General features: G+C 32.4%; 1 protein-coding gene across 50 annotated transcripts in view; it reads left to right on the top strand.

Annotated features, from left to right (window-relative positions):
• The window catches only part of slo (calcium-activated potassium channel slo), a 107,716-nt gene extending 81,514 nt beyond the window's left edge, over positions 1-26,202 (top strand). For 17 of the 50 annotated variants that reach the window (XM_069120530.1, XM_069120529.1, XM_069120518.1 and 14 more), the window contains exons 15-29: positions 943-1,011; positions 3,986-4,036; positions 6,481-6,501; positions 9,528-9,590; positions 12,990-13,022; positions 13,446-13,578; positions 15,916-15,975; positions 17,245-17,641; positions 18,164-18,347; positions 18,458-18,553; positions 19,097-19,233; positions 19,495-19,607; positions 19,982-20,143; positions 20,629-20,722; positions 20,876-26,202. In XM_069120530.1, the coding sequence (XP_068976631.1) occupies positions 943-1,011; positions 3,986-4,036; positions 6,481-6,501; positions 9,528-9,590; positions 12,990-13,022; positions 13,446-13,578; positions 15,916-15,975; positions 17,245-17,641; positions 18,164-18,347; positions 18,458-18,553; positions 19,097-19,233; positions 19,495-19,607; positions 19,982-20,143; positions 20,629-20,722; positions 20,876-20,956 (1,694 nt within the window). In that variant the 3' untranslated portion in view covers positions 20,957-26,202. The remainder of the gene's footprint in view (positions 1-942; positions 1,012-3,985; positions 4,037-6,480; positions 6,502-9,527; positions 9,591-12,989; positions 13,023-13,445; positions 13,579-15,915; positions 15,976-17,244; positions 17,642-18,163; positions 18,348-18,457; positions 18,554-19,096; positions 19,234-19,494; positions 19,608-19,981; positions 20,144-20,628; positions 20,723-20,875) is intronic. The other 33 variants (XM_069120541.1, XM_069120540.1, XM_069120535.1 and 30 more) reach the window with 17 other exon arrangements.
• Positions 26,203-26,458: the final 256 nt, after the last annotated feature.

Below are 26,458 nucleotides of genomic sequence, written 5' to 3'. Positions count from 1 at the left end.
TATATAACTAATATATATAAAAAAATATATATATAGTATGTACGTATTACCGAAGTTCGTAATATGCCGTGTTTTTGTCAACATGTTCTGCACTCAGAAATAAAGTGAAAACTTCATATAAATGTAGGTTCACAAAAGAAATTGTGTTAAAAATTGATGAGAGAAAAAGACCATAAACGTATAAATAGGGAAAATTTTTATATCAAATTCAACTTGATTTCTGATAATTTCTCGAAAGTACTGTTATATAATAATTATATATAACAATATTATACGTATAATAATACAACGTTAAAAATTTGTATCTATATTTTGTGTTGCTTCAAAATACGAAAAATATATTTTTTCAATTCGACAATGTAAAAGTACTGCAGATTATAGGATATGTCTGACATGATACGGATCGACGCTCCTTCTACTTACGCTCGCTACTGTAGGTTGAGGATACGTCTGGCATTATACGGTGCGACGCTTATTCCACTTACAGTCGCGCAATGTTGAGTTGGACTGTTTCCTTTGAACGCTGTATTTTTATTCGCTATTTCTTTTTTCACAAGCTTTCTTTTGATATTCTCTTTTAAATTTAACATTAAAGCGTTGAGATAAAGCTGTTTACTTTGTCACAATACCATGGAATAATCCTGAGAACTACAATCAATTTTCAACAAAGTGCAATACGGTAAATAAGACGCTTGAATTTATATTTATATGAAATTTTCGTTTCATCGCCCCAGAACACGCTGTACAAAAGTTTCAATAGTAATTCGTAGGATTCTCTTGTATGTTTAATTTAATCTAATACATACGGTTATCTCTGGTTCCTAGCCCAGCCCCTTTTTAAACCGGCGCTCCTCCCTTAACCATTTACCAGTTATTTCAGTAGACTATCCTTGCGTGTTTACTGACAAATATGTGTCCGGGCCGACTGCTCGATTTTTACAGATGTGGGGATGATGATGATGCAGACCGGCATGGTGAAAGGAAACACTGCCTACAGCAGTTGCCTCGACGGTACGCGTCTTTGTACCTTCCTTGCCGTCCTGTTCATCCTAATGCACATCCTTTGTCGAACCGTATCTACAATTTTGTCAGAATAATCGTGAAAGAAAATTACAGATTCGGATCCGGGGCAACGTATCACGAAAAACGTTCATTATTCTGACAAATTCTCTCTGTTTGAGTCAAATCTCTAAGATACATAAATGTAAGAGCCTAATACGCGATGCTTTCACATATCAACGTTATTATTATATTATTGGCATATTTATATAAATATTATTGATATAAATTATATTATTATACTAGATGATATTATTTATATTATATTTATATAAATATTATTCCTGTGCTCGCGCGATATTTATTTTTGAACGAAGAAACGATTGACTCAATCAGAGCTCAGTTGAATTTACGTTTAACCAGGTAAGCTGGCGTAAGTGATGCAAACGAATGCAAATCTCGATGTTCCAAATAATTCACCGTCACACGCACTTACTCCACAATACCTGTGTTTCAACGTTCTTGTAATTTGACATCGTTCGATTCGTATTGTTTCTCGCTGGGCTTTTGCTAGAGCTAACATATTTGGCGATCATTGTTTCTCGAACGAAGCAGCAACATCAATTTCAAGTTGAACGAACATTGTTCACACGTCGTATATGTACAGGATTGCGTTTAATGCGAATACTTATCGCTTCAGTTCTCACTAAGAAAACGTCGCTTTCGCAGATATGCTAATTTTTGCTAAGCACGTTCTATCAAATCGTATATTCTGTGTCTACACGTTCCTGGCTGTTACTTTTCACTGATTAAAGAACATTTGCTCGTTTCAGGCTTGCCAATGACTATCATTCTTTACCGTTGTTCGGTGTGCTTATATCAAATCTTGTTTTTCATTATTTTTCTTACGTTTGCAATTTAAATGTGACTGTTTCGTTTTTTAAACAGTTCTCTCAATTTTTTGGATTATCACGAATTTATCGAGCATTTGTCGATTTACGGATTGGTTTGACATATGAGTTGATTAAATATTTAGGAGTTTGTTAAATATCTGTAAAATCGTTTGAGATTTCTTTTTGAAATTTTTGGAGGCTATCTTTCGTATACTAAAAAGATGCAGTATTATAGTAAAATAATTGAAAATTTTCACAAGTTTTAGTTAGTAAGATGGGTCCATTCGTAGAAATGAAAGAACATCACTTTTTATATCACTTCTTAACATTAAAAAAAAAACTTGTTCATTTATTGCAGGGAATTCTTTGTCTTTCCAAGATGGAATTTTATTTTCTAATTTTATCGTTCGAATTTTGTTTTCATAAATTGTTGTATTCTGTTCGTAAATTCTATTTACTTTCTCGAATGAGATAACAAGTACACATATATTGCACTATAGTCACATATATTCTTCTCTGTTACTTTCCTCTTGCAGTTATTGATAAATATCCTAAACAAACAGTATCTCTTGCTTCTTATCTTTGATCACTGAGTTTTCACACTTATTTATTTAGAAAAAGAGGAATTCATTTTACTTATAGGTACAATTGGTTGCAAATTCTACAACGATCTCTATCGTAACAATGACCAAATCTATATTCTCGTTCTTTAATTTCTGGCCAATGAGTTTATTCTTTCTTTCATAAAAGGAATTTTCTTCTACATTCCAATTTCTGCATCATTGTTCAACACAGAACTGTCGTCTTCTATCTTTTTGCATGCGAAACATTAGAAACATGTTTGTTTTCTGATTAGACAGATTAACTGAAACAACAGCATTTCAAATAGACTTGAGTTTAAATACACATGTAATCTTTCTATAACCAGCAGCTAGATAAAGACTTATTTATATCTTTCTTCCGCCTATTATTCTCACATTTTAAAACTAACCAACACTAGATAGAACTAAAGCTACGCTTTACTTACTACTTCATATAATATATGTATACATTTAGTACAAGTTAGCAGGATGGGATTATTTAGAAAATCTAAGAATTTACGAATTATTTGAAAATAATTAACCGGAATCATTGCAACAAACTACATCTTTATGAATTATATAAATGATTTCAACAGAGGAAATATATTTGCAATAGTGGGGAAGGTTGTGTTTGAAATTGCATATGAAACTGCTGCGACCCTTTAATATGAAATGAAAACGAATCAAGCGCTTAGGTGCATTTGTGTGAGTGTATCTGTGTGCATAGGTGTGCCTGTATATGTGTATATATCCTGTGTGAAAAAGAGAATTTTAAAAGTACTTATAACCGTGACATTTGTAGTTTACAACGAATCAACCAAAAGTGAAATACTTGCAAAGTGAATGCCACCGGTGTAAGCACCTTTAGTTCTAAATTTACACGGATGATGATAATCGATGCCCAGGGTTTATCGAACACACCGATTAAAAATACTTCATTCTCCCCTCACATGTTGCGCATATTTGATATCATTCACTGACATCACAACAATAACGTCGACATTGTGATATTTAATATTTTAGTCGAGTTTGAAAGAGAATACGATCTCTGACTAAATGAATATCATCGGCCACTGTGTAAACTCAATATGGGCCACGTACCTGCTGTGTATTCTCTGTGCTCCAGTCCCCATATCAGACTGAAATTTGATTTAAAGCAACGATGTTGATCACATCTTTATCGATTGTCACGTTTTACAGTAAATTATATCCTAATGTATATAGTAATATACTATAATATACTATATTATAGTATAATATACAGTATAATATACAATATGAATATAAATATACAGTATATTATATAGTAATGTATACTATAATATATACAGTACTATATTATGTAGTTTCTTCGAGATATCTATGAATATTTATAAAACTACGTGATAAATCGGTGGAGACCAACGCGTGAATTCCCCCTTACCTGTTATCACCTGCCCCTCCACCCAGTATTTAGGTTCACATTATTTTGGTATAACGACTAACAGCTCTGGTTCTCCTCCCTTCGGGCAGTGGCCACATTCCGGAAAGGCGTGCGAGCTGTTCAAATGGTTGGAAGAGCAAGTATGTATCCCCCGAATGTAGATTGTCTTCCACGTGTCATTCCCTTGTATCTTTCTTTTCTTTTTTTTTTTTTTTTTGTTTAATCTTAGCCTCTCCCCATGGTTAAGTAAAATACGACAATATAGTCGAAATTGATCAAAGAATATGTTGGTTTCGTATGGCCTTTAAATCAATATAACCTTGAATCTATCTGTTTAAACAGTATTACATGAAATTTTTGAATATTCAATTTTGATTTCATAATTCTAGTAATAGTGGTTTATGATAATCAATCTGATAATTTAAGAAATGCAGAAAGTAACGAGTATACGTTTGGCGAAATATTCGATTTAAAGGTTAAACGCAGAAATCCTCCTTTCGATACTCATTTAAGCCGCGTGAATTATTTTCGATAATTGTACAAATTTGGCATACATAGTATTTTTGAATTTGCATAGCTGTGTTAATGTATCAGTTAGAAGAAGGAAGTTATAAAGCTAAATGATTCATCATGGCCTAGTTATTTAAGAAACTCGAATATCAAGGTTTCTAATTGAAAAACAAATCTTTGTTCGAATACATGAAACAAACAGCACAACGTTCGATCATTTATATATATATTTAGCTTCTTAATTTCGTATTCAAAAATAGAATATATATATATATCATGAAAGTGTTCGTTGTGCTAATTTATGTGATTTAATCTGAATCTGATACTAATTGGTTTCGAAGTAGACTACTGTTAGTGTTTTGAACTCCTATTGGTGTGATGTCTGTCTTTTATTTCTCATTTTTTTGTACTTTTGCAACCGAAATTTCTATTTACATTATATTTCTATCGATGTCGTTTTGAATGTAGTTCTCTGGAGGTATGTAAGTGTCTTTTTTTCGATGGTTATTGTTGTGAGTGAATTATTACAAGTCTAATCCGAACGGAACTTCGCGGCGATGTGATTGCCTTGAGTTATTTTTTTTAACTACTTCCAACTTGATCTTGCATCGGTGTTCAATATCTAACTATATCTATTCGACATGTTCTTAGAATATCTTAGAATTAGTGTTTATTTGCGTGATTTATTTATACAATCTATGGCAGAGTCGATATGTGATTATCATTGGAGAAGTCGTTCCTCGATATCCTGATATTTAATTGCTTCTAATTCTTTAAGTGTTCTGAAACATGTTGCAGATGTTGAACGATTACAGGTGTTTATATTAAGTGTGCAGTACTTATGTGCTTCGAGTTATCGCAAACTACATTCCAAGATAACCATGTGCTTTTATGTCTCAATCATACCTTTCGAGAATTTTCAAACACAAATAAATATCGATATACATATATACAGTATGTTACACTTAAGTGAGAACAGTGGAATACCTTAGAAGGGATTGAAGTAACCAAAAAAATATTCTTATAAAAGTTGATCTAATTTTTTTAAATGACAGTCTATGCCTTTTTATTCATCATACGATAGCATTTGTTGAGACAAATTCTACTATCTGCTATATAATGTTCCGCTTTATATCTTTGCAACTTTTCAAAGAATATATATTTGATACCTGCGATATCTAGCAAGATATTCCATCGTCTGGCTTAAATGTAATATCCCGTACTTCATCTGAGCTATTTAACTTCTACAAAATATCAAGTAAATTGGAACGTTTCCTTCTCCAGTATTTTAGTCACTCTATCGTAGGAAAAGCAATTGATGAATTCGGATAATATCCCTGCTAATCGAATGCTTTGACGGTTCCGTATTCATGATCGATCGTTCTCCATAATTTGTTGCACACAGCTTTACAATTTTTATAATCGACATAACTTCGTAGTTCTATTAACCTAAAGTAAGCAGTATAAAAAAGCTCAAATTAAAGATGAGAATATTAACTATATGAGAAAAGAGTAAAAAAAAAAAATCTTTGGATACTCAAGCACCTAAATAAATTTAATCTTAAATCCTGATATAATATGTGTACTAACACGATTGAATCTGCTGCAAGTAAATAAGCTGCGTGATTACTTCAATGTTCGCGTGCCGCGTAAAAAAGTGAAAATGTGAACGATGTTACGGGATACAGTATAAACGGGAGATAAAAAAAAAGTATATAGAAGGAGGGTAAGAAAAATCAATCGACAGTTTCACTTCGCACCGCTCATCGGAGCCTTAACACGATCATTCTCTCTCACCTGTAATTCATCTATGATCCATGCGTGCATATATGTATATCTATGTATATCGTCACGAAACATTACACGTAGGCGAGCGTGTGCACGACGCACGCACATTTAGAAAAACACCGATATATATATATACATATATTACCATGCATATACGTGGCCGCGAGTACGTGCACATACAAACACATTATTGTACACCGGAACATGAAGAAAAGATATCTTTAACTAACTTTCTATGTGTCTATCTGTTTGAACTTTCTTCTCTTCGTCCTCTACTTCTACTTAGGTGAAGACTTCTCGTATGCAAGTAAGTCTAATATAGAGCGGGTGTATAATCAATATTTATGTACATAATATGTATGCATACGTTGCCGCGAGAATCTTTATAATGATAAGGCATAGATGATAAGACAGTAGTCTGTACATGGTCACTGGATGTATCGTAATGTCTCGTTGTATTTTACGTGTTCGATTCGTATGTTTATATGTTTATTGGTACCTCTAATATATTTCTATATTACTAGTCAAATATTATTTTTCAATTTGCCTGATATATTTTTTGGAGCATTGAGAATTTTATAAAGAAAGATCCTTGCCTTTTTAAAGATGAAGTATCTCAGAACGATATTAGTTAATAATATAATATATATATACAGGGTGGTTAGTAACTGGTGGTACAAGCGGAAAGGGAGTGATTCTACGCGAAAAAAGAAGTCGAAAATGTAGAATAAAAATTTTTTTTTTAATTTTTTTTTTAATTTTTCCATCGAGACAACGATCTATAGTGAGATCCGTAATAACGAGACGTGATAAAGTGCACGCGTACCGAGCGACAATTCAAAGTCGATTTTCTTGAAAACAAAGCCTCAAACGAAAAATTTTTATTTTATATTTTCGACTTCTTTTTTCGCGTAGAATCACCCCCTTTCCGCTTGTACCACCAGTTACCAACCACCCTGTATATTAATGGGAAAGACTTTTTTCCACATGAAATGAATTTTAGTACTTTAAAGTTATCATCATGTGCCACTATCATCACATATCACTATAGTCACGTATCATATTCGTGTGTAATTGATACAACACAAAAATTACTGTGGTCAATCTCATATTAATTCCTTTTTTATAAAAGATAAATTAAAACAGTTCAAACAAACATTACAACTGCTTTTCTCAAGTAAACCAATCTTTTCTAAGAATCGCAAAATTCAACATATACATTTCAAATGATATCGCTAATAAGTATTCTAGTAATTGATACCACAGTAAATAATAAAAAGAAAGAAAGAAGAAAGTACTAGACTCGAAAAATAAAGGATTTTTCTCTATTATTGTATAATAAATATTCTATACTTTATATTCCACGTGTCTTATACCAATAAACATCGAAATTTAAGAATCAATTAAATGCTGTAAAATGATCTACGCCATGACAAGAGTATAAAGTGACCTTTTACACGCGCTACAGTTTCCCTCCCTCGGTCAAGTTAAGCTTATGCTAGGAGCTTAACGACGCCAATGGCAAAAGAAAAGTGCTCACAAGATAAAGAGCTGCATTCGATTCGCGAATAGTTTTGCAAACGACGAGTATCACATTAGTTCTACACCACCGACGATATCTCCCCTTTTGTAACTTTGCTTTGACACGGTAGAAATCTAACAATATTTTCGAATACTCTCACGAATTTCCCAATCTATCGCACGAGTTTATATCTATCAAAGACTGCACTTGCAATATCGAGTAAATATTCACATCGTAAGAAGTTATTACTGCATGTTTACGTAATTATAGAACGGTAGAATAGAATATATAGTTTATCAGAGGTAAAGATAATATTTTTATTTTTCTACTATAATCAGTTAACAAAAAAAAATCGTTTCCTTTATTTTATATAGAAAATTAATTTCTCTGTATTTCTTCGATTTTCATTCTTTACCTCTGTGAATTTTAGCATGAAATCAGTATTGTCTGTGCACAGTGCTTCCAAGTTTTATTACGAGAACGTGTATATAGTTCGCCACTACTTTAGGCTACATTTGTACAACGCGGAGGAGATTTACGATGTACAGATTGTTTTTTGTCCTGTTTTAATATCGTGCACAATTGAATAGTGTCTCCTTCTGGACTCGTCCGCGTTGCAACGAGCAGCAATCTTCAAAACAGAAGATTTCAAAGTAATATCTCGACTAGATTACTTACAATTGTTTAATTAGAATAAGCTCTGTTCCAGTCAGGGATAATAGAAACGTTATTCTGTTTCCAAAATGTAGACTGGCTATGTAAGTCTTTATTTCTCCACAAATTATATTCTTTAATAATTATTTCTTTGCATATAATTTGTTTCCTAGGCCAACTGCATAATTGAACTAATATTATTAGTGAAATTTTATTTGCTACTATTAATCACAAGTTACAAGTTACCAGTAAATAAATTCTTTATTTGTCAATAAGTTTGTTACAGTTTTATAAATAAATTTTACGAATGAAAATTTTGTTGATTTTCTTTATAATTGTAAACGTCTTAAAAAGAAATCCACGGCTAAGACTTGTAAGTTGTTACTCCACTGGTATTATTAGTTAATAAACTATTATGTAAATAGGTGGTACATACATATGTTACACGTTAGAAAGAATGTGCTCGTTTAAAAAATTTCTGCTTTCGATTCTTAACGCAAGGACGTAGCGAAAAGATAGAGAATTAACATTACAAATAGTTCAATCTGTATGTACCTTGATATAATGATAAGGCTTACTTCCCGATCTCTTCTATCAGTCTAACATGGATACAGAATAATTGTTAATATTTTCCTTTTATTCAAGCACTGACGTATGTATTTCGAAATATTCGAATAATACCGCATGGAAAAATAATTTCAATAATATTCTGTATAATCAACGTTATACAGTTGATATCTAGCTACTATTGTAATTGTATAATTACAATAGTAGCAAGATTAATTTTATTGATGTGCAAAAATTCAAATAGCAATCAAATGTTAATCTCTTGATAAATGAGAAAATTAAAAAAATTGATTAAAAATAATCAAATATTCCTCAATTCGCGAATGAAAAATTGTTCAAAATCGATTAAAAATTATCATACAACGACACTCTCTTCATGAATGGAAAATTAAGAAGAATCAATTAGAAAATATAATCTAAAGCTCTTCTCTCGTGGAATGAACAATTTGTAAAAATCGATAAATGGCTGGAACGGAGCTAAAGTTTAATTAACCGAAGCGCAAGCATAGGAATGGCCAGTGGTAGCGATAGTGTAGCAAACTAGGCCTTAGGTAATTAGGGTAGCTAACATATGTAGTGGTTTGTTACAGACGACCACCATCCTCCCCCCACATTCACTCCGCCAGAACTGCCCAAGATGGTTCACGTAAGAGGTACAGTTACACCTCAAATCAAAACCGTGCTACAATTTTTGCAAGCTGCCCTTCTTAATTTTGATGAACCACATGATTATACGGGTATACTGTAATCAATCGCTTTCAGTCTCTTGGACGAAGGAACTCGAAGAGCTGCTTCACGAAAGAAAGTGCTTCGCTCTCTCGATTAACACTTTTTTTTTAATAACTATCTGCACTCGGTTTTCTGATGTTCTTTCTTGTTTTCTGTTTATTACTTGATTTTTCTTTTCTATGCATCATGACGAATACGCTTCATCGACTGATTTTTTACTTTTTTCTAGGGATTCAACATGATGACATTTTCGACTGATTTTGTTTTTCTAACAGTGCCGGGTTTCAAATATTTTTAGATCTGAACTGGAATGATTGTTTAAAAACTGTCGATACATGCTTAAAATAGATATGAAGTTACAGGTAGCAAATGAGAAATAAATAATAATGTGTAATAGAGTAATAATTTGAATTATAACTTTCAAACCAGGAAGGTTTGCTTTTATCACTGATCTTTTGCAATCTTTGGTTATGATATTTTTATCAAATTTATGTATGATTGATAGTAACGATATATCTAATATTTATTAGTTTATAGATTTATAAAGACTACCTGTTGGTATAATATCGAAAATAAACGAAGTATTTGCAATAGCGAAGTTAAATAAATTGCAAGCCAGAAGGATATGTAGTATGAAAAGTATTATATTATACTTATATAAGTATTATATTATATACTTTATATTATAAAGTTATATGAACCGTCAACTCTATAAATTGGAAAGTAAAGGGTACTGATAATGTTACAAATTTCTCAAATGTTTTCAAATTTATTGTATTATTAATTGAATTTCATTCAAAAGATAATGATCATATTAAACAATTGTTTCCAGTTACTACATCGAGAAAGAACGAAAATATTTTTCGAAACTTTTATATAAAAATTAATGATAACAATGATTTAAAAAATTCCAGCACTGTTTCTAAATATATATGGAATATGTATCTAAAAGCGCGCTACTAATATTTTCATTTCGATTTTGGAGAAAGTAGAGAGGAATTTAAATTTATAAAATGAATCAAATTATATTTTTGAAATTGAAACATTGATTGTATCACGATCTTGTTATTGACTACTTTCTCCGGTTTCGATGAGTGCATGCAGCTACAGTAGATACGTTATAGTTTGCATCTTATGTTATCAGTTATATTAATTTCCTACAAACATAGTACAGTCAACTTTTTTGTAGTTTAACTTTAGTTCTCACCATGCAATCATATTAGACGACACATAATCTTTTTTCTTTCCGTTTCTTTTGTCTTTTGTTTCAATGTTTTCTGCAAAAACCACTGTTATTTATTATAAAAATGTACAATCATCATAGAGTTTCATAGTTACTAGACTCTAGTATCGGTTATGTTTCATTTTAATTTGGTTCTACTGATTATTATAGTTTCGAAGCAACATCGGTTTATAGACAAAACACAATGATTAGTTTATTTGAAGTTTCAACCATAGGAAATATTATAATTATCATATACATTTTATATATAATTAGTTATATATCTCGAGTGCAAAGTAATTATTTATAATTTCAAATAATTTCGAATAATATGAGTCACTTAATTTATTTGAAATTTTTATCATAGGAAATGTTATAATTGAGCGTCGTATACTTTTCGGTATACAGAATTGGTTATTTAACTCGAGTGCTAACTAACTAATAATTCGAGGTAATAAAATATTGATAAATAGCTTGAGTCATTTATATTTAAGAATTGACTCGGACAAATCGGTAACGTAATAGTGCAGGAAAGAAAGTCAATCCGAAAGCTTGATAACCTTATCCGCGACAAACACACCTTTCCATGTAATTTGTGCAAAATATGCAAAACATTCGCTGGTGTTCGTCTGCGTAAGTAGTAAAGCAGGAATTTAAAGATATCAGCGTTTCTCACTCTTTAACTTTCTTGCAAAACTAAACACTATACGTATGATAGAAACCAATTATTCAGCGAGGAAAAGAATATAGAAGAATTTACAACACGTAAATTTCGTGGATAGTTTGAGAAATGCTGTTTGAATTCAGAAATTTTGAGTGATATTCGATCTTTTTCGGAATTTTCTGTGTTCTATGTAGATTATATTATTTGGTTTAGGATGCTTAGAAATACTTTTTCGATATTTCTTCTTTGATATGTGTGACTCGCATATGTCCTCAGTATATTCTATAGTTTATTGTCATTTACATATTATGCGTTTTATTTGTGTAATTTTTAATATCGAGTGTAAAATGAACAAATTGATAGTTGTAGAAAGCACGGTAGATAAACAGACACCGTATAATTTCTTATTTATTTCTTATGGTAATATTAGACACAGCACAATTTTTTCATATTTTTGATTGTTTCATTTTTTAAATTTATTAAATATAGGTGGTGTTAACAAGACAAATGCTAATTTTTTTTTCTTGACTTATGCAAATGACGCGTGTCACGATGGCTAGAAATTGCTTGCGTTCGTGAATGTTTCTTGGTTTTCATCGATACGTCAGATTTTCTTTTAAGAAGGTCCTCGTTACAAAATTTTAGCACGCGAGTTTTTTTTATATTCAGAAGAAAAATGTGTTCTGTATTCAGAAATGAATCAATTGATATTTTAATAATGGATCATTTAATGCATGAATATTGTTAACTGTAAAAGTTATTTGTTTTAAGAGTGGTAGTATATCAATAACATAGTGTTAATATTATTATGATTGTCTCATTTTTGAGATTTAAGAAATTTTACCATCAAATAAGTGGAAAATAAATATTCATGAATGTTTTCACTGTATTTTATGATTTATCAATAATAACATCAACCGCCAATTTATTTGAAAAGTGACAGAAAAATAATAAAAATACAGGAATAATTTTTATAATTTTAAATAAATAAAGGAATTTTATTATCAAATAATCATTCTTAAACTCTTATTTTCAAAGGATAATATTCCTCGAATTTTCTTTAATATGATGCAACTTCTACAGTATTAGCGTAACTTTAATAGAGCAAGAATGTTTTTTTTCATTTGCCAATATAACAGTATATGTGTAATTGACATATTCTTGAAAACCATAAGTACTTTGCCAGTCCATAGCAATTCTAGTTATTCAAAATTGAAAAGATGGCACGTGCGGAAAATTTCGAACGAAGTACGCGTGTAAGTAAGCATGAGGCTATAGGCTCTTGTCGATAAAAAGTAAAGTGCGTTATAACAAACGAAGTTAGGCCACGATCAGCGTGGTACTGAGTAATTTGTCTTAATCATTGTTGCTTTGTCTATTAGCTACGTTAAAAAATATATATTTATACAGAACTTAATTCTAATTTACGAATTTTAGGTGAGATCAGTCGCGACCGAGATGATCCAAACGGTAATTACAAATAAACATCTATATCCATTAGAAATATAATATTATATAGCTACAGTGTCGACTAAAAATATTAAAACATCTATGTACTTGTCGTACTTACATTGAAAAGGTACAACACATTTTATACTATTTAACATATTTAATATACTTTTGAAAAGAATTTCGTACGTTGGAAAGCAACTATTTGATAAATGTATTTGATAAATTTTACATTATAAGCAGGAAAAGAACAGATTTATAATAAAATAATTAGAAAATGAAAGTAGCGCAAACCATTCAGTTTGTGTGGACAAAATTGTTTAGACATTTGGTACAAAGTAGGTATTTTAATAATCGTGGCCAGTATTATACATAATAATTAATAAAAATATAAATACTGGTCATATATACATGTACGTATAATATTATATTATCATGTTACAGCGATGAGAAATCACCGGAATTCCGTCGGGATGACCATGATGAATTCAACAAAGCAGGTGAATAAGGTGAAACCGAATGTGAATCGAGCGACGAATGACAGTTTATCCAGTCCAAATCAACCGTACAATCAGAGGTATTCGTTTTAATTTAGATCTAATCCTCTCTTTAATGTGTACAACATGGACGTGCATCGTCCTTGCATTCGCTCTTCATTGTTCGCATTTTTTAATCACTTGCCATAAATATTTCATTACACATTAACAAACAGCGTGCGAATTTCACTACTGAGAATTAATTACACGTTAACTATTGAACCCATCGATCGAAAAAAAAAAAATAGAATTAATGTTGCTGGAATTTTATTTTCAAATTTTGTTTCACCGCAAAATTATCCTGTGTTTATTTATTTTACGTTAAAAAGTAATTCTTGTGCACTCAAAGTTTAATTAGACGTGGTCACTATATATACATACAAGCATAATTATATAAAGTGTGATTTAATATATTCGGTTGTTATATAGTAACGAAGTATATGTACACAATTACAACAGCAGTTCGTGGTGAATTTTTCCTGGTGACTTCTCTGTCTGCATCTAAGCACTCTCACTATTGTACAAACTTTACGGTTGATCCTGTTTCTCCTCTATTTGCACGAGTAGAACGACTCGAGCTTTTATTTCCACACAATTTTCTTAAGCTGTATACAATGGGTTATTCAAACTGTACATCGTTTAGTTCACTTTTAATACGTAAGTCGAACAAAATTCATCGTTGCATATACATCGTAAGGTGTTTGTTTTTAATCGCTAACAAAATCATATACATTTTACAATACTATCATGAAATCATTTTAAATCATGTACTTTGAATAACCTAATGGAACGTCGAAGCAATTACTCGAAGCGATTCATTTCACAAAATATAAGAACACTACTCTGTTAAAAGAATCTTCAATGAAATAATTTATCTTTACAGAGTGCACTACGCTGTCTGACACAGTATTCTTTTAACGATATATTTGCATCTATCTTCCTTCAATTAGCATGTTTTTAAAAGTTATCCAACATAAGTGACGATAAATATTCTATTATTACTATTCTCGGTAGAGAACTTCCATGCGATCCAGAATCATCTTCATGAATTCAAGTAATCTTGCAACAGGCTACATACTGTACGATCAGTTTTGTTCATTATTTAGTTTCCTGCGATTAATTTTATCGAAACAGTATATTCTAAAACTGTTCTGCAGTTCCAGAACGGAACTTTTCTGCGGGAATTGCTATCAATAAAAGGCGCTGTACAACGTAAATTCATTAAAAATAGACATTCCCTGTTTTCCCCTTATCCTTCTAGCAACACGCAAAAGTTCGTGATGGCTACGAACTAGCAGTATATTGGGTCCATGTATCGTAACAAACTGTGACATGCAGAATTAGAGGTATAATTTTTACAGTTGGTGGAAGACATCCTTTTAATTGATGATATATTTCCTAGCGTACGTAGCTCGAAAAATAAAACGAGGACAAAGCCAATAACGTTTTAGCAGAGTTTTTTGTTGTAATGAGATTATGTATTTCTTTGTAATTAATTTTTAATTTAATTAATATCGTAATACCGTAACAACTTCCGTCACTCAAATTGTTGCTCATACCGAAGAAAGCTGAGGATAATAGATTTATTTAGAGATATCTCTACGAAATCTAATATTCCTCGTGCTAAAAAGTAAATAATTATTGTTAGAGTTACACGATGTAATACTCAGGTATAATATTTTCTTTTCCATTTATTTCCTCTCTTTTATTCGATGGCTCACGAAAGTATTATATCGCATGTTAACAAGTTGATAGCAGCCCATGAAATATAAATTCTTCCTTTTCCTACGCGATATCCAATGACCAGCTTTTACCTGTTATGGTAGGACCGCTGTCTGTGCTTTTATAATTTTGTATATGTACAGCTGAAACGTGAAAAATCCCTATATGATGAAATCCGCTTGTTTGCACCACACTTATTGTGTTGATCATTGTTTAGAACGAGGACAACGAATTCATCCTAGTATTTATTTTTTTCCATGAATACACTGCAATTATATCCATTCCTCACATTTGTTTGATCAATATAGAATAGATGTCAAACTTTATCAAAGCAGATAATTCCAATAGAGGAAGCTACATAATTCTTACATTTATATATTTTTCATTTTTTAATGTTACTGATCCAGAAATGAATCATTTTATCGTACATTACGTTTTAAACAAAAAAAGAAAAGATGAAAAGAAATCAAATATTCGAAATTTTCAAATTTCATAACCAATCATGAAAATCATTATGTATTGTCATTGCTATTTATAAATGAACTTTTTCATTCTTGTTTCCTTATCGTTATTATTTAACGTTATTCGATGGCGAACGAAGAAAAGAGCGTCTACAAATCGACGAATCCAACGTTTCAAATGCCTTCTGATTCCAGATCGCAAGAGGAGTCCGCATACCCTGGCTACCATCTCGCCTACGAAGTCAAAAAGCTCATGTACGCTTCTTTTGTTACGTTAACTGTCACGTTGAGCGCGCTGTTCTTTCTTCTACACTATACGTTTGATTGAATATATTTGCAATATAGAAATCTGCTTGCCAAGATTGCATGCGAATGCTTATGTTGCAGCGTATTTCGATCATTTTCCTCTTCTAATTATCTTCTTTATGTAAAAATTAAATTTTTCTTTGACGATCGGAACCTTCTCCAAACTTTCTCTTCCATGTGATTTCGTAGTTACTTTTGCTTTGTTTATTTCGCTTTATTCTCTGCTACATTTTCACTCTTTACCGATAAACTATCAATTAAATTGCTACAGGCATGAAAAATATCTACCATTATAATGAATTTCATGAATTAATCTGCATGAGTATATGAACACTTACAGCAAACTGAAACTTTTGTTTCATCTTAAAAAATGGCAACGAGTCCGAAGAAATTGTGTTGTAAACGATCCAATTTACAATTTTAAAGCATAATGGATTCAGCGAGTATAATTACATTTTCGTGTAACTTAACTTCGCTAATTTCTTTTAATTAATTACTAAAGACAGAAATTTATTTATATCCTGTAATCCGTAGTAAATTGCAATGAAATTAACACAGCCCATTTTATAAACTAGTCTAGAGTATCTTGAGAGTATTTTAAGGTTGAATGTGTCTAATTTTTCGTTCGTTGTCGGTTATGATGTAATTAATGTACTTACTAATTCTATTATATCACGCATGATTATCTGGCAATTTGTATACTAGATACAGGAAGGCATTTATTTGCGACGTAAGATATTGCAATAATCGAAATAGTTTTGCTGTTTAAGATACACACGCTCATTAACTGTCATGACATTTCGCGATCTCTGAATGAGAATTTTTCGTTAAATAAGAAAATATATATATGAAACAACTACTTTGGAGATAACAGTTGGCAATTAATGAGTTAATTTGTTAGGGGAAACATAGTAAAATAATTAAGGAAAACAAAGGATAAGTAGTTATATAACTATACTGCTTACTTAAGTTATAGTTTCAACTAGTATTCATTCGCTTGAGTATTTCAGGACTATTAGCTTTAATAGGATAGCATAGAATACAGCTAAAGAGCTGAAGTAAAGCTAAAAACACAAAAAATTAGTCACGAAGGATGTTATTACATCTACTTGCGCGTATTATATAAATCTAGTATTTTACTAGTATTTATTTTGTTATTTAATCGAGTAAAAATGAACTGCGATTTCTGTATAGTAAAAGTGAAAATTATATTTTTAGGCCGACGAGCAGAGCCTCGGGCGGTACGAACGTGAATAACAACGGTGGTCTTCAAGTCGGAATAGCCGACGATCAGGCAAAGGACTTCGATTTCGAAAAGACCGAAATGAAGTACGATTCAACGGGTATGTTCCACTGGAGTCCATCCCGTAACCTCGAAGACTGCATACTGGATCGTAATCAGGCGGCGATGACAGTTCTAAATGGACATGTTGTTGTTTGCCTATTCGCCGATCCCGACTCGCCTCTCATCGGACTGAGAAACCTTGTCATGCCATTACGAGCTTCCAATTTTCATTACCACGAGCTTAAACACGTAGTAATAGTTGGGTCTGTGGATTACATCCGCCGCGAGTGGAAGATGTTGCAGAATCTACCAAAGATTTCGGTGTTAAACGTAAGAAATCTTTCACAATTATTCAATTTCTTTTTTGATTATTACTAACTATTAATTACTTTTTTATTATTATAATACAAATCTTCTTCAATTATTCAATTTCTTTCTTTTGCTATACTATAACATAAATCTTCTTCGATTATTTAGATTGTTTTCTATTACACTTTAAATAAATATCTCTGCATAGTTTATTTGTATTTTGTTTGTGCCACTTTGAAAATAAAAATTTTCCGCTTTACTAGAATTTATGAATTTGCGAAATTTTGTATATTTACAACATATAGACCCAAATATACGATTGTAACTATTTATCCTGTTTATTTATTTATTGCATAAATTTATCCTGTATATTCGTTATATTTACTATAATATATGTAAGGCGAATTTGTGTTATAACCCAATATAAGATCAAACGTTTCGAACTAATATAGTTCTTTTTAACAACAATATATTATAAAAGAAGAAAGAAGTGTCCGAATTTAAGAATGAGCATTTGCAATGTAATTACGTGTACTGTGGCAGGGTTCACCATTAAGCAGAGCAGATCTGCGTGCCGTTAACGTGAATCTGTGCGACATGTGTTGTATCCTGTCGGCTAAAGTGCCTAGCAACGATGACCCCACCCTCGCCGACAAGGAAGCCATCCTCGCGTCCCTTAATATCAAAGCTATGACATTTGATGACACTATTGGAGTGCTCAGCCAAGGTTCGTAATATCCTCTCAATATAAAGCTCGTGTTTTAATGAACTTTCGAGTTGAACGACTGCCTATATCCTATCCTGTACATTTCATTAAATATTAAGTGGCAATTCCAGCAAATAATGAGCAAGGTAATTTGACCGCAGTTGGCAGCCCAATCGTTTTGCAGCGACGGGGATCAGTTTATGGAGCAAACGTGCCAATGATAACAGGTACACCTTACTTACTATTTTATATGAACATTACACGAAAAGAATGTGAATCAATCTTTGTCGATCTTTCGATTTTCACGTCACTTGGTAGCTATTTTATTTATTATATTTTTAATATTTTAACGTAGAATTGTTGAAAAGAAAAATAATGCGACAGATTCGAAGACACAAGCTGTTTGGAAATAGATAATACAGTGTTCGGAAATAGATTCACAAAAGAATATTTTTGCAAGAAACGAATAATAATTAGTTTAATTTGATTGATATTAGTCTGCATAACATATGTCATTAATATTGTTTAATGTCCAAGAAGCTGACAAAAACACATATTTAATCACAAAATCAAGTGCAAACATAGTTTCCATGTGCAATTAGTTGACAATACATAGAATTTTGAAGTTGCTCTTTAATGAAAGATGAAAAATATGTCTCAGCTGAAATCTTCATATATAGGATAAAGAATTTACTTATTGTTTTTCTTATTGGTTTATTATCACTAAGGAAGTTAATACGCCATTTATATTTTCGTGTTTTTGTTAACAGAACTCGTAAATGATAGCAACGTGCAGTTCCTTGACCAGGACGACGACGATGATCCGGACACAGAACTGTACCTTACCCAACCGTTTGCTTGCGGTACTGCCTTTGCCGTCAGCGTATTAGATTCATTAATGTCGACGGTTAGTAGTATTCTATGATTATAATGTTAATATTTGACTAAAGACCTTACTGTGGCGTCGTATAAATGTTAACTACTAATATATAATTACTAATAAATTATATGAATTTTTCTGTAAATATAAATTAGACAATCGTGATAGCGTCAGTTGGTGATTTATCACTCTATTGTCATTTATTTTATTATTCTTCAGAAAGAAGCTTCAACTTCGTAACTTATATCTTTATATTAATCGTAATACTTGCTTTTATTTCTGTGACAGACGTACTTTAACCAGAACGCGCTGACTTTAATTCGATCTCTAATCACTGGTGGAGCAACGCCTGAGTTAGAGTTAATTCTCGCTGAAGGAGCAGGTTTACGAGGAGGTTATAGGTAAATCGGATAAAGTTTGACACATACATCCTTCTTTACGACTCACGGGATACTTGCTAATTTTAAACATAATAATTTTAAACATAAACTCTTCTAAGTACGCAATTCGTAACCAAGATTATGGTTGCGGGGGTTGCATGCTCTGACGAATGAAACATCCGTGGAGCGAAATTTACATATACTCATAGGAATCTGTATATTTAATTGTTAGAACATGTACTCATTATAATCATTTACGGACGATAATGTAAAAATGTTTCATACTATTTTAATGATACTTTTCACCAATGCCAAGTGTTTTTATTAACACCAGTGTCAATAAAAATGTATCATATTTCGAATAATACACAATTGACTTATTTATTTATTTACAGTACACCTGATAGTCTGGCAAATAGAGATCGATGTCGAGTAGGTCAAATCGCGTTGTACGACGGGCCATTGGCTCAATATGGCGAAGGAGGCAAGTACGGTGACCTCTTTGTCGCAGCATTAAAGTCGTATGGAATGCTGTGCATTGGTCTGTACAGGTACAGGTATCGGACTTTTTTCCTTCTCTCGATGGTATTTATTGGATTACTCTACACAGAATATACGCATATATTATATATACATATATATATCTTTTTCTCTAAGAATCTTTCATCTTGCTGCTGCGATTATACTGCCATTGATTATTCTCTTACTATATCATTCTTGTACTTACTATATAACTTTTGATTTTTTGCCCACACTTTTGCATTTTGCGTTTTCGCGTCACGAAAAAAAAAAAAGAAACGACGATCGTAAGTTGCCTTCATCCAACAAATACCCATCATTTTTTATGATTGTCTCTTTGTATCACTTGTTTGTTTAGTGTTTAGTTACTGTTGCCAGCGTTTAGTTTAGTTTTAGTTTTAGTTCTATAGTTTTAGTTTTAATCGTACATATGTGTATATACATATAAATATTTAGCTTAGATTCGTAAGTTGTCTCGAAAGCTATGAGTATTCCACACGGCTGACTTGTAACTGAATTTTAGGTTTCGAGATACCAGCTCATCGTGCGATGCTTCCTCTAAACGATACGTCATTACAAATCCTCCAGATGACTTCACGTTATTGCCTACAGATCAGGTACGAAGGGCTTCCATGTCTATTACTCGATATCACTCGATTATACTATTCGATTGATTATTATTTTAATTATTTACGATTAAGATATAAAAGTTTATTATTAAAAGTCATTATTTTAATGATAATATTACCTTTTTACTGAATAACCTGCAGGTTTTCGTGCTGATGCAATTCGATCCAGGTCTGGAATACAAGCCGAGCAGAGGAGCTCGGGGAAAGGATGACGCCTCCTGACTGTTGCTGTGTAGCGCCCTCACAGACGGACCTTATTCCTACATATAATTACGCAAAGGAAACGCATCATGCCGCCCGTCGTCCCTACTGAATCGATTTGTAGTCTTCATTGGCTGGCATTACGATACGATGCCCTCAACGAATTAATCGCAAAACCCCGTCCATAGAACGAATCATCAACACGTCCGTTTTTTCTGCTGGTTATGTGTCGCCAGTGATATATTTCGTCAATACTCGTATAGCTGAATTCGGTTTCCCTCTAATAGTGTCCGCAGATTTCTCTGTTCCTTGTTATTTATCGCTAACGTGATTTATTTTCACATCGTGACCGGAAACATTTCTACGTTGAGGCTTGGTTGTGTAATAAATAAAAGAAGGAATACAACATCAAGTGATAAATGAAGAAGAAAAGAAAGAAGAAGAAGAAGCGAATGAAGAAGAAGAAGATAGGATAAGGATAAAAATCTGCCAAGGGAAATAAAAAAAAAGGAAGAGAAACGGCAAAGGGATACCGGGATACGGTATGATGAAACACGGTCCGAGGGTAGCTACACGTTAAGCTTCCTAAATCTTCGTAAGACATGAAATTATTAATTGTCTTCGATGTTGAAGGCCGCATAAGGACTGAACGGGCTTATTCTGAAGCGTAAAACGGTGTGTGACTATAATTCCACGCTCTATGCTTTCAGGAGAATACAGAAGTACAGAAGAAAACAAGCAAAAAAAAGATAAGAAATAATACTTAAAAAACAAATGCGAAGCAAAACAGCTTAACTATAAACGCTTGAGAACATCTTCAAGGCTGATCGCTGAGGAATTGTAATCGCCTTCGCGACTTAACGTATACCATCGCTGTAGCTCATTCAGGATATGTAAATAGGTACAGAACAGATGAATATGTTGTCATTCGACGGTAAACTATAAAAACAGACAAAAAAAGAAAAAAAAAAGAAAAAAAAGAAGCGGAACGAGGAGGAAAGAGGAAGATATAGAAGATATGAAACAATTGATTGAGATATAACTGCACTGACAGGACCGTTTTGGTTCCTTTCATGTAGATGCATTGTTCACTTTGCAAGACAGTCGTGTGTTCGTCTCCTGTATCGTGATTTTGTATCTTGCCTTGTGAGCAAATGGAAATATGTATACATATATGTACATGTATCTGTATATGAGTATGTACAGGGTGATAACTGTAACTAGAACAGATCATAGCTCTTACTTGGAAAATGAAAGGATACCGACGATAGAGATACGTGATTTCACTTTTCTTATGGTTACGTACTTTCTTTGCAAATGTGCTTCTATGTTTCTATATTAAACGATTTTCTTAATTACCTTGCGAATAAGAAACAATATTCTTATTCCATAAACGAAGTAGTTTAAATGACACATTTTTCACGTTACGATGTGATTCGTAACTTCCTATGTATTGTGCAGCTAAAAGTTAGTATCATATTTAATGGTATGAATTTTCATCAGAAAAGTGAAATGTCTAGATTATTTACATGTACACGAGTAATACGTAGATCTAGCAATTTATTTAAAGGCGTTTGCGAGATATTAATTTGTACATGTGAAATAATAGAAACGATTAATACGAAGCACTATATTTATATTTGCATTCAATGCGACAGGTATAAGTGAATGTGTAGATATACGTCACGATATTTCTTCACTTCCTTCTTCTTTCTATGTGTTATGATATTCTCTTGTTTTCGCTTTATATTTTATTAAGGGAAGGGCTATAATCTGTCATAGGTGTAACAGTCACTCTGTACGTTTAGTTTTAGACCGAACAGTTTGCAGACGATAACGTGCATCGTTACGACAAGAGATAGGTGCGAACAGGAGTGCAGGATTACGTGTAAACTTTACCTTGAGTGTCTTCTTTTGCGGCTAACGATATAAAAAATCTCAATCAAGCACTTTGTACAGATTCTATACATAAACGCGTATGCATGCGTGGATGTATGTATGTATGTCTGTATGTATGTATATATGTATGCATGTATGTATGTACGTATATGTGTGAATATATAATAATTTAACGATAAAAGAAAAAAAATACCCTTTTTCCACACAACTTGAGTATTAATCGATTATGTATCGATACGACTATATATACATTACAGATATATATGCACATATATATGTATACATAGACACTCTCTTTTATATATTTTTGTGAAACTACACGAGTGTGTACATACGAACGTACATATGTGTACATACATCCATAGACGTATACACGTATGTATGTATGTATATATGTCTGTATGCATGTATATGTATATATATGTATGTATGTAAAGAAGCAAAAAAACAAAGACGGATCAAATAAGGTATACATACATAAAAACAAAGGAAGGAAATACACAGATACACCTATACACAAATACTTCTTCCTTGCTCTTTCCCCCGCTCCGCCCCACCCTTTTTTCTGTCACTAACCATGACTGAAACACGCACACGTAATGATACACATACGATACGTACGAGTGCATGTATATGGCAACACAATCACAGAAAATATCTGGTATGGATTCACAGACACAAAACATACACACGCGGATACGCGCGCATCCTTTCTTTCTGTCTCACATGCGCGCGCGCATGCACGCGCGTAACACACAGATAAGGGAAATACACACGAGGGAAAAGAAAAGCGATTATCACATCGATGAAAATGATGCACATACGTGGGAAGAAAGAAGAGTACGAAGCGGAATGAAAAAAAAAGGGAAAGGAAACCAGGGGAAACGATTCGCGCGTGCGGAAGTATGACGAGTGCAAAAACAAAGGATTAAGGTATCGCGTGATCCGACCAAATACGATATACGCTGAAAATATATGTAAAAAAAACATCAGATTACCGTGCTCGATCGTTCAATGAAAAATCAGACTAACCATTAATCGATTAAAAAAGAGAAATATATGTGCAAATGGGACGAAGCGGTTCGATTATTATCGGGGACAAGAGAAAACACAAAGTAGCTGTGGTAGACGCTGCCGTGTATCGCGATTACGAGTCGCCGCCGCCACCGCCATTGCTACTGTTTGCAATATCCATATGCACTATTCACTGCCACTGCAGTTCGTGTTATATCGTTGTATATAACTTTCTATATATGGCTCGATTAAGGCGAGAAGGGCCGGTGAGGCGTGCGAATCGGATAGCTTGATCGATGTATAAATGATAATACTAAACAATGTGCAGCATCAGCCGCAATAAGTGTCATTCGTTGCTCCTGATTTCCAAATATCTTTTTCACTTTTTTTTTCTATTACTTTAGTATACGTAGATCTGCGAGGAAACGCCGATCAATTTCTATGTTTTATTAATGTGGAATTAATGCGTTATTTCTATCGATTGCGAATGTAATGTTAAGGATTATAACAGGGATGAGCACTGTTACTGTTACTGACACGCTTTCAGTTTTCTTTGTATTTTGATAGATCAAACGATAAGACCTATCCCAGTATAGTATATATATACTATATATTTGGTTTGTTCGATGTGAAAATTGAGTCAGTGAACGTTTAGTGGACGAAGCTTTTTTTATTTTGAGTATCCACTGTTAAAGCAGTAAAAGAGGACTTTTTATTTCAGAAATTAACGGCACACGAATTCATTAATTCACAATTTTTACACACGTAACTCGTTATTTTATATTAACTATAAAAATATGAATGCTAGATATGTTTATTTTCTAATTTGTATACAAATTCATTTTATTCGCTATCGTGAAAGATGATAAAGCAATTGAAATTGTAGTTTTAACAAAATTTCAGAACAGTATTTGTAGAAAATCAAATGACGGAGATTAAAAGAAGCTGGAAGTGAGTCAAAAGAGTAAATAGTTAGGAGAGCGAAAGAGAATCGCGTTTTCATTTGAACAATTACAAAAATTCATTTGTGCGTTATCGTTCTCCTCTGAATGGACTATCCTGTATTTTGTTTCTCTTTTTCTTTTTATCTTCGAGGAATCCTTTGATAACGAAAGCTCTGACTGGGTATATAATTATAAACGAATCGCTTAATTTTTCATCAGCATATTGATGAAAATACGTGCGAAGGAAAGAACGAAAATCGAAAGACAGTTTAGTGTTACTTATTTGATTTCGTAAAATTTGATTTCTCGAGGAGCGTCAGTGTTTTAAGAAACGAGTTTAAGACACGCACTTTAGGAAAATAAACGAAACAAATTACAATTCGTAATCGAACGAATATTGTTTTGGGGAAAAATGTTTGTTCACAGCAGTCAATTTTTCATACTAATTGTTTGAGGAAGTTAGCGGCTTGTAGAATCGCGTTAAATCAAGATGGAGGACTCTCGGTGACCCTGCCTCGCCTTGATGCGATTATATACGAAACAAAAGTTTGCGCGTTAGATTTTGTGGAAATCGTTCGTTAAGTGATTAAAAAAAAGAAAAAAAAATGAAATTTGTCGGAGCCTTGTGTAGAGTTTTAGATGATTGGTCGAGATTTGCGTCGCGTGGGTTTAGCCAGGCAGAAGAATTTTACTTGACAAACGAGTGAATATCCTTTCGAATTTTGACTTTCCTTTCTTATTTCTTTTTCTTTTTGTTTCTTCTTTATTAATTATAAAATACGGCCGTTAATTTTAGTTTGACCTTTCACTTACGAAATATATTAGAAAAATAGACGATTGTTATTTTAGATATTACTCGATTCACTCTTACAAGGTAGGAACTCGTGCCTGGCTGCTCGCGAGATACAAATTATTCATGCACTCTCTTTAATAATTAAATCATGCACCGATTCAATCGATATCATCACCCGTAATCGTATTTTCGTGCGTCGCACGGATACACGTGGCGCATTTGTGTGTATGTGAGACGTGTGTATCTAAACGAAGTATATATAATTAACGTTAAAAAAGAACCTAAAAAAATGTGAAAAAACCAGGAGGGAAAAAGAAGAGGAATAAAAACAAATCGAACAAAATACCAAAAATGATTCGAAATATATATATGGGAATTATAAAATGTATAAAGAGAAGAAAAAAAGAAAATTAAGGCGCGCTGAGCGTACGCCACCTTCGATGCCTCATTGACCTCATCTAATGCTTTTTTATCTGTACATTTACAATTTGTGTACCAATGAGGAACGTTGTTTAATCATGTTGTTGATGTTATTGTTAAAGAATGAGATTCAATATTGTACATAACTATATATTCATTATAATTGATGATATAAATAATTATATACATAAAAGTAAGCTTTGGTGTTTCTTTATATCCAGTGTGTTGTGACGTATGAAATTTACCTTATTATAATTAACATAAGAGAGAAAATATATATATATAAACCGTGTAGTGTACACTTTTTAATAACATATATTGTTTTAAGTATTTTAACATTTTTTAATATCTGAATGGGAGACGAGAAATCGTGATATTATTCTTAAACTTCGTATAAAAATACAGGAGGATTGAAGAATAACATAATAGGAGGTAGATTTTGCACAGACAAAT

Source organism: Bombus flavifrons, chromosome 9, assembly GCF_040668555.2.
Source record: "Bombus flavifrons isolate JBK064 chromosome 9, iyBomFlav1_principal, whole genome shotgun sequence".
In the NCBI taxonomy this organism is placed as follows: Eukaryota; Metazoa; Arthropoda; class Insecta; order Hymenoptera; family Apidae; genus Bombus; species Bombus flavifrons.
The sequence above is the reverse complement of the archived record's forward strand: the minus strand, read 5'-3'. Positions and strand labels throughout refer to the sequence as shown.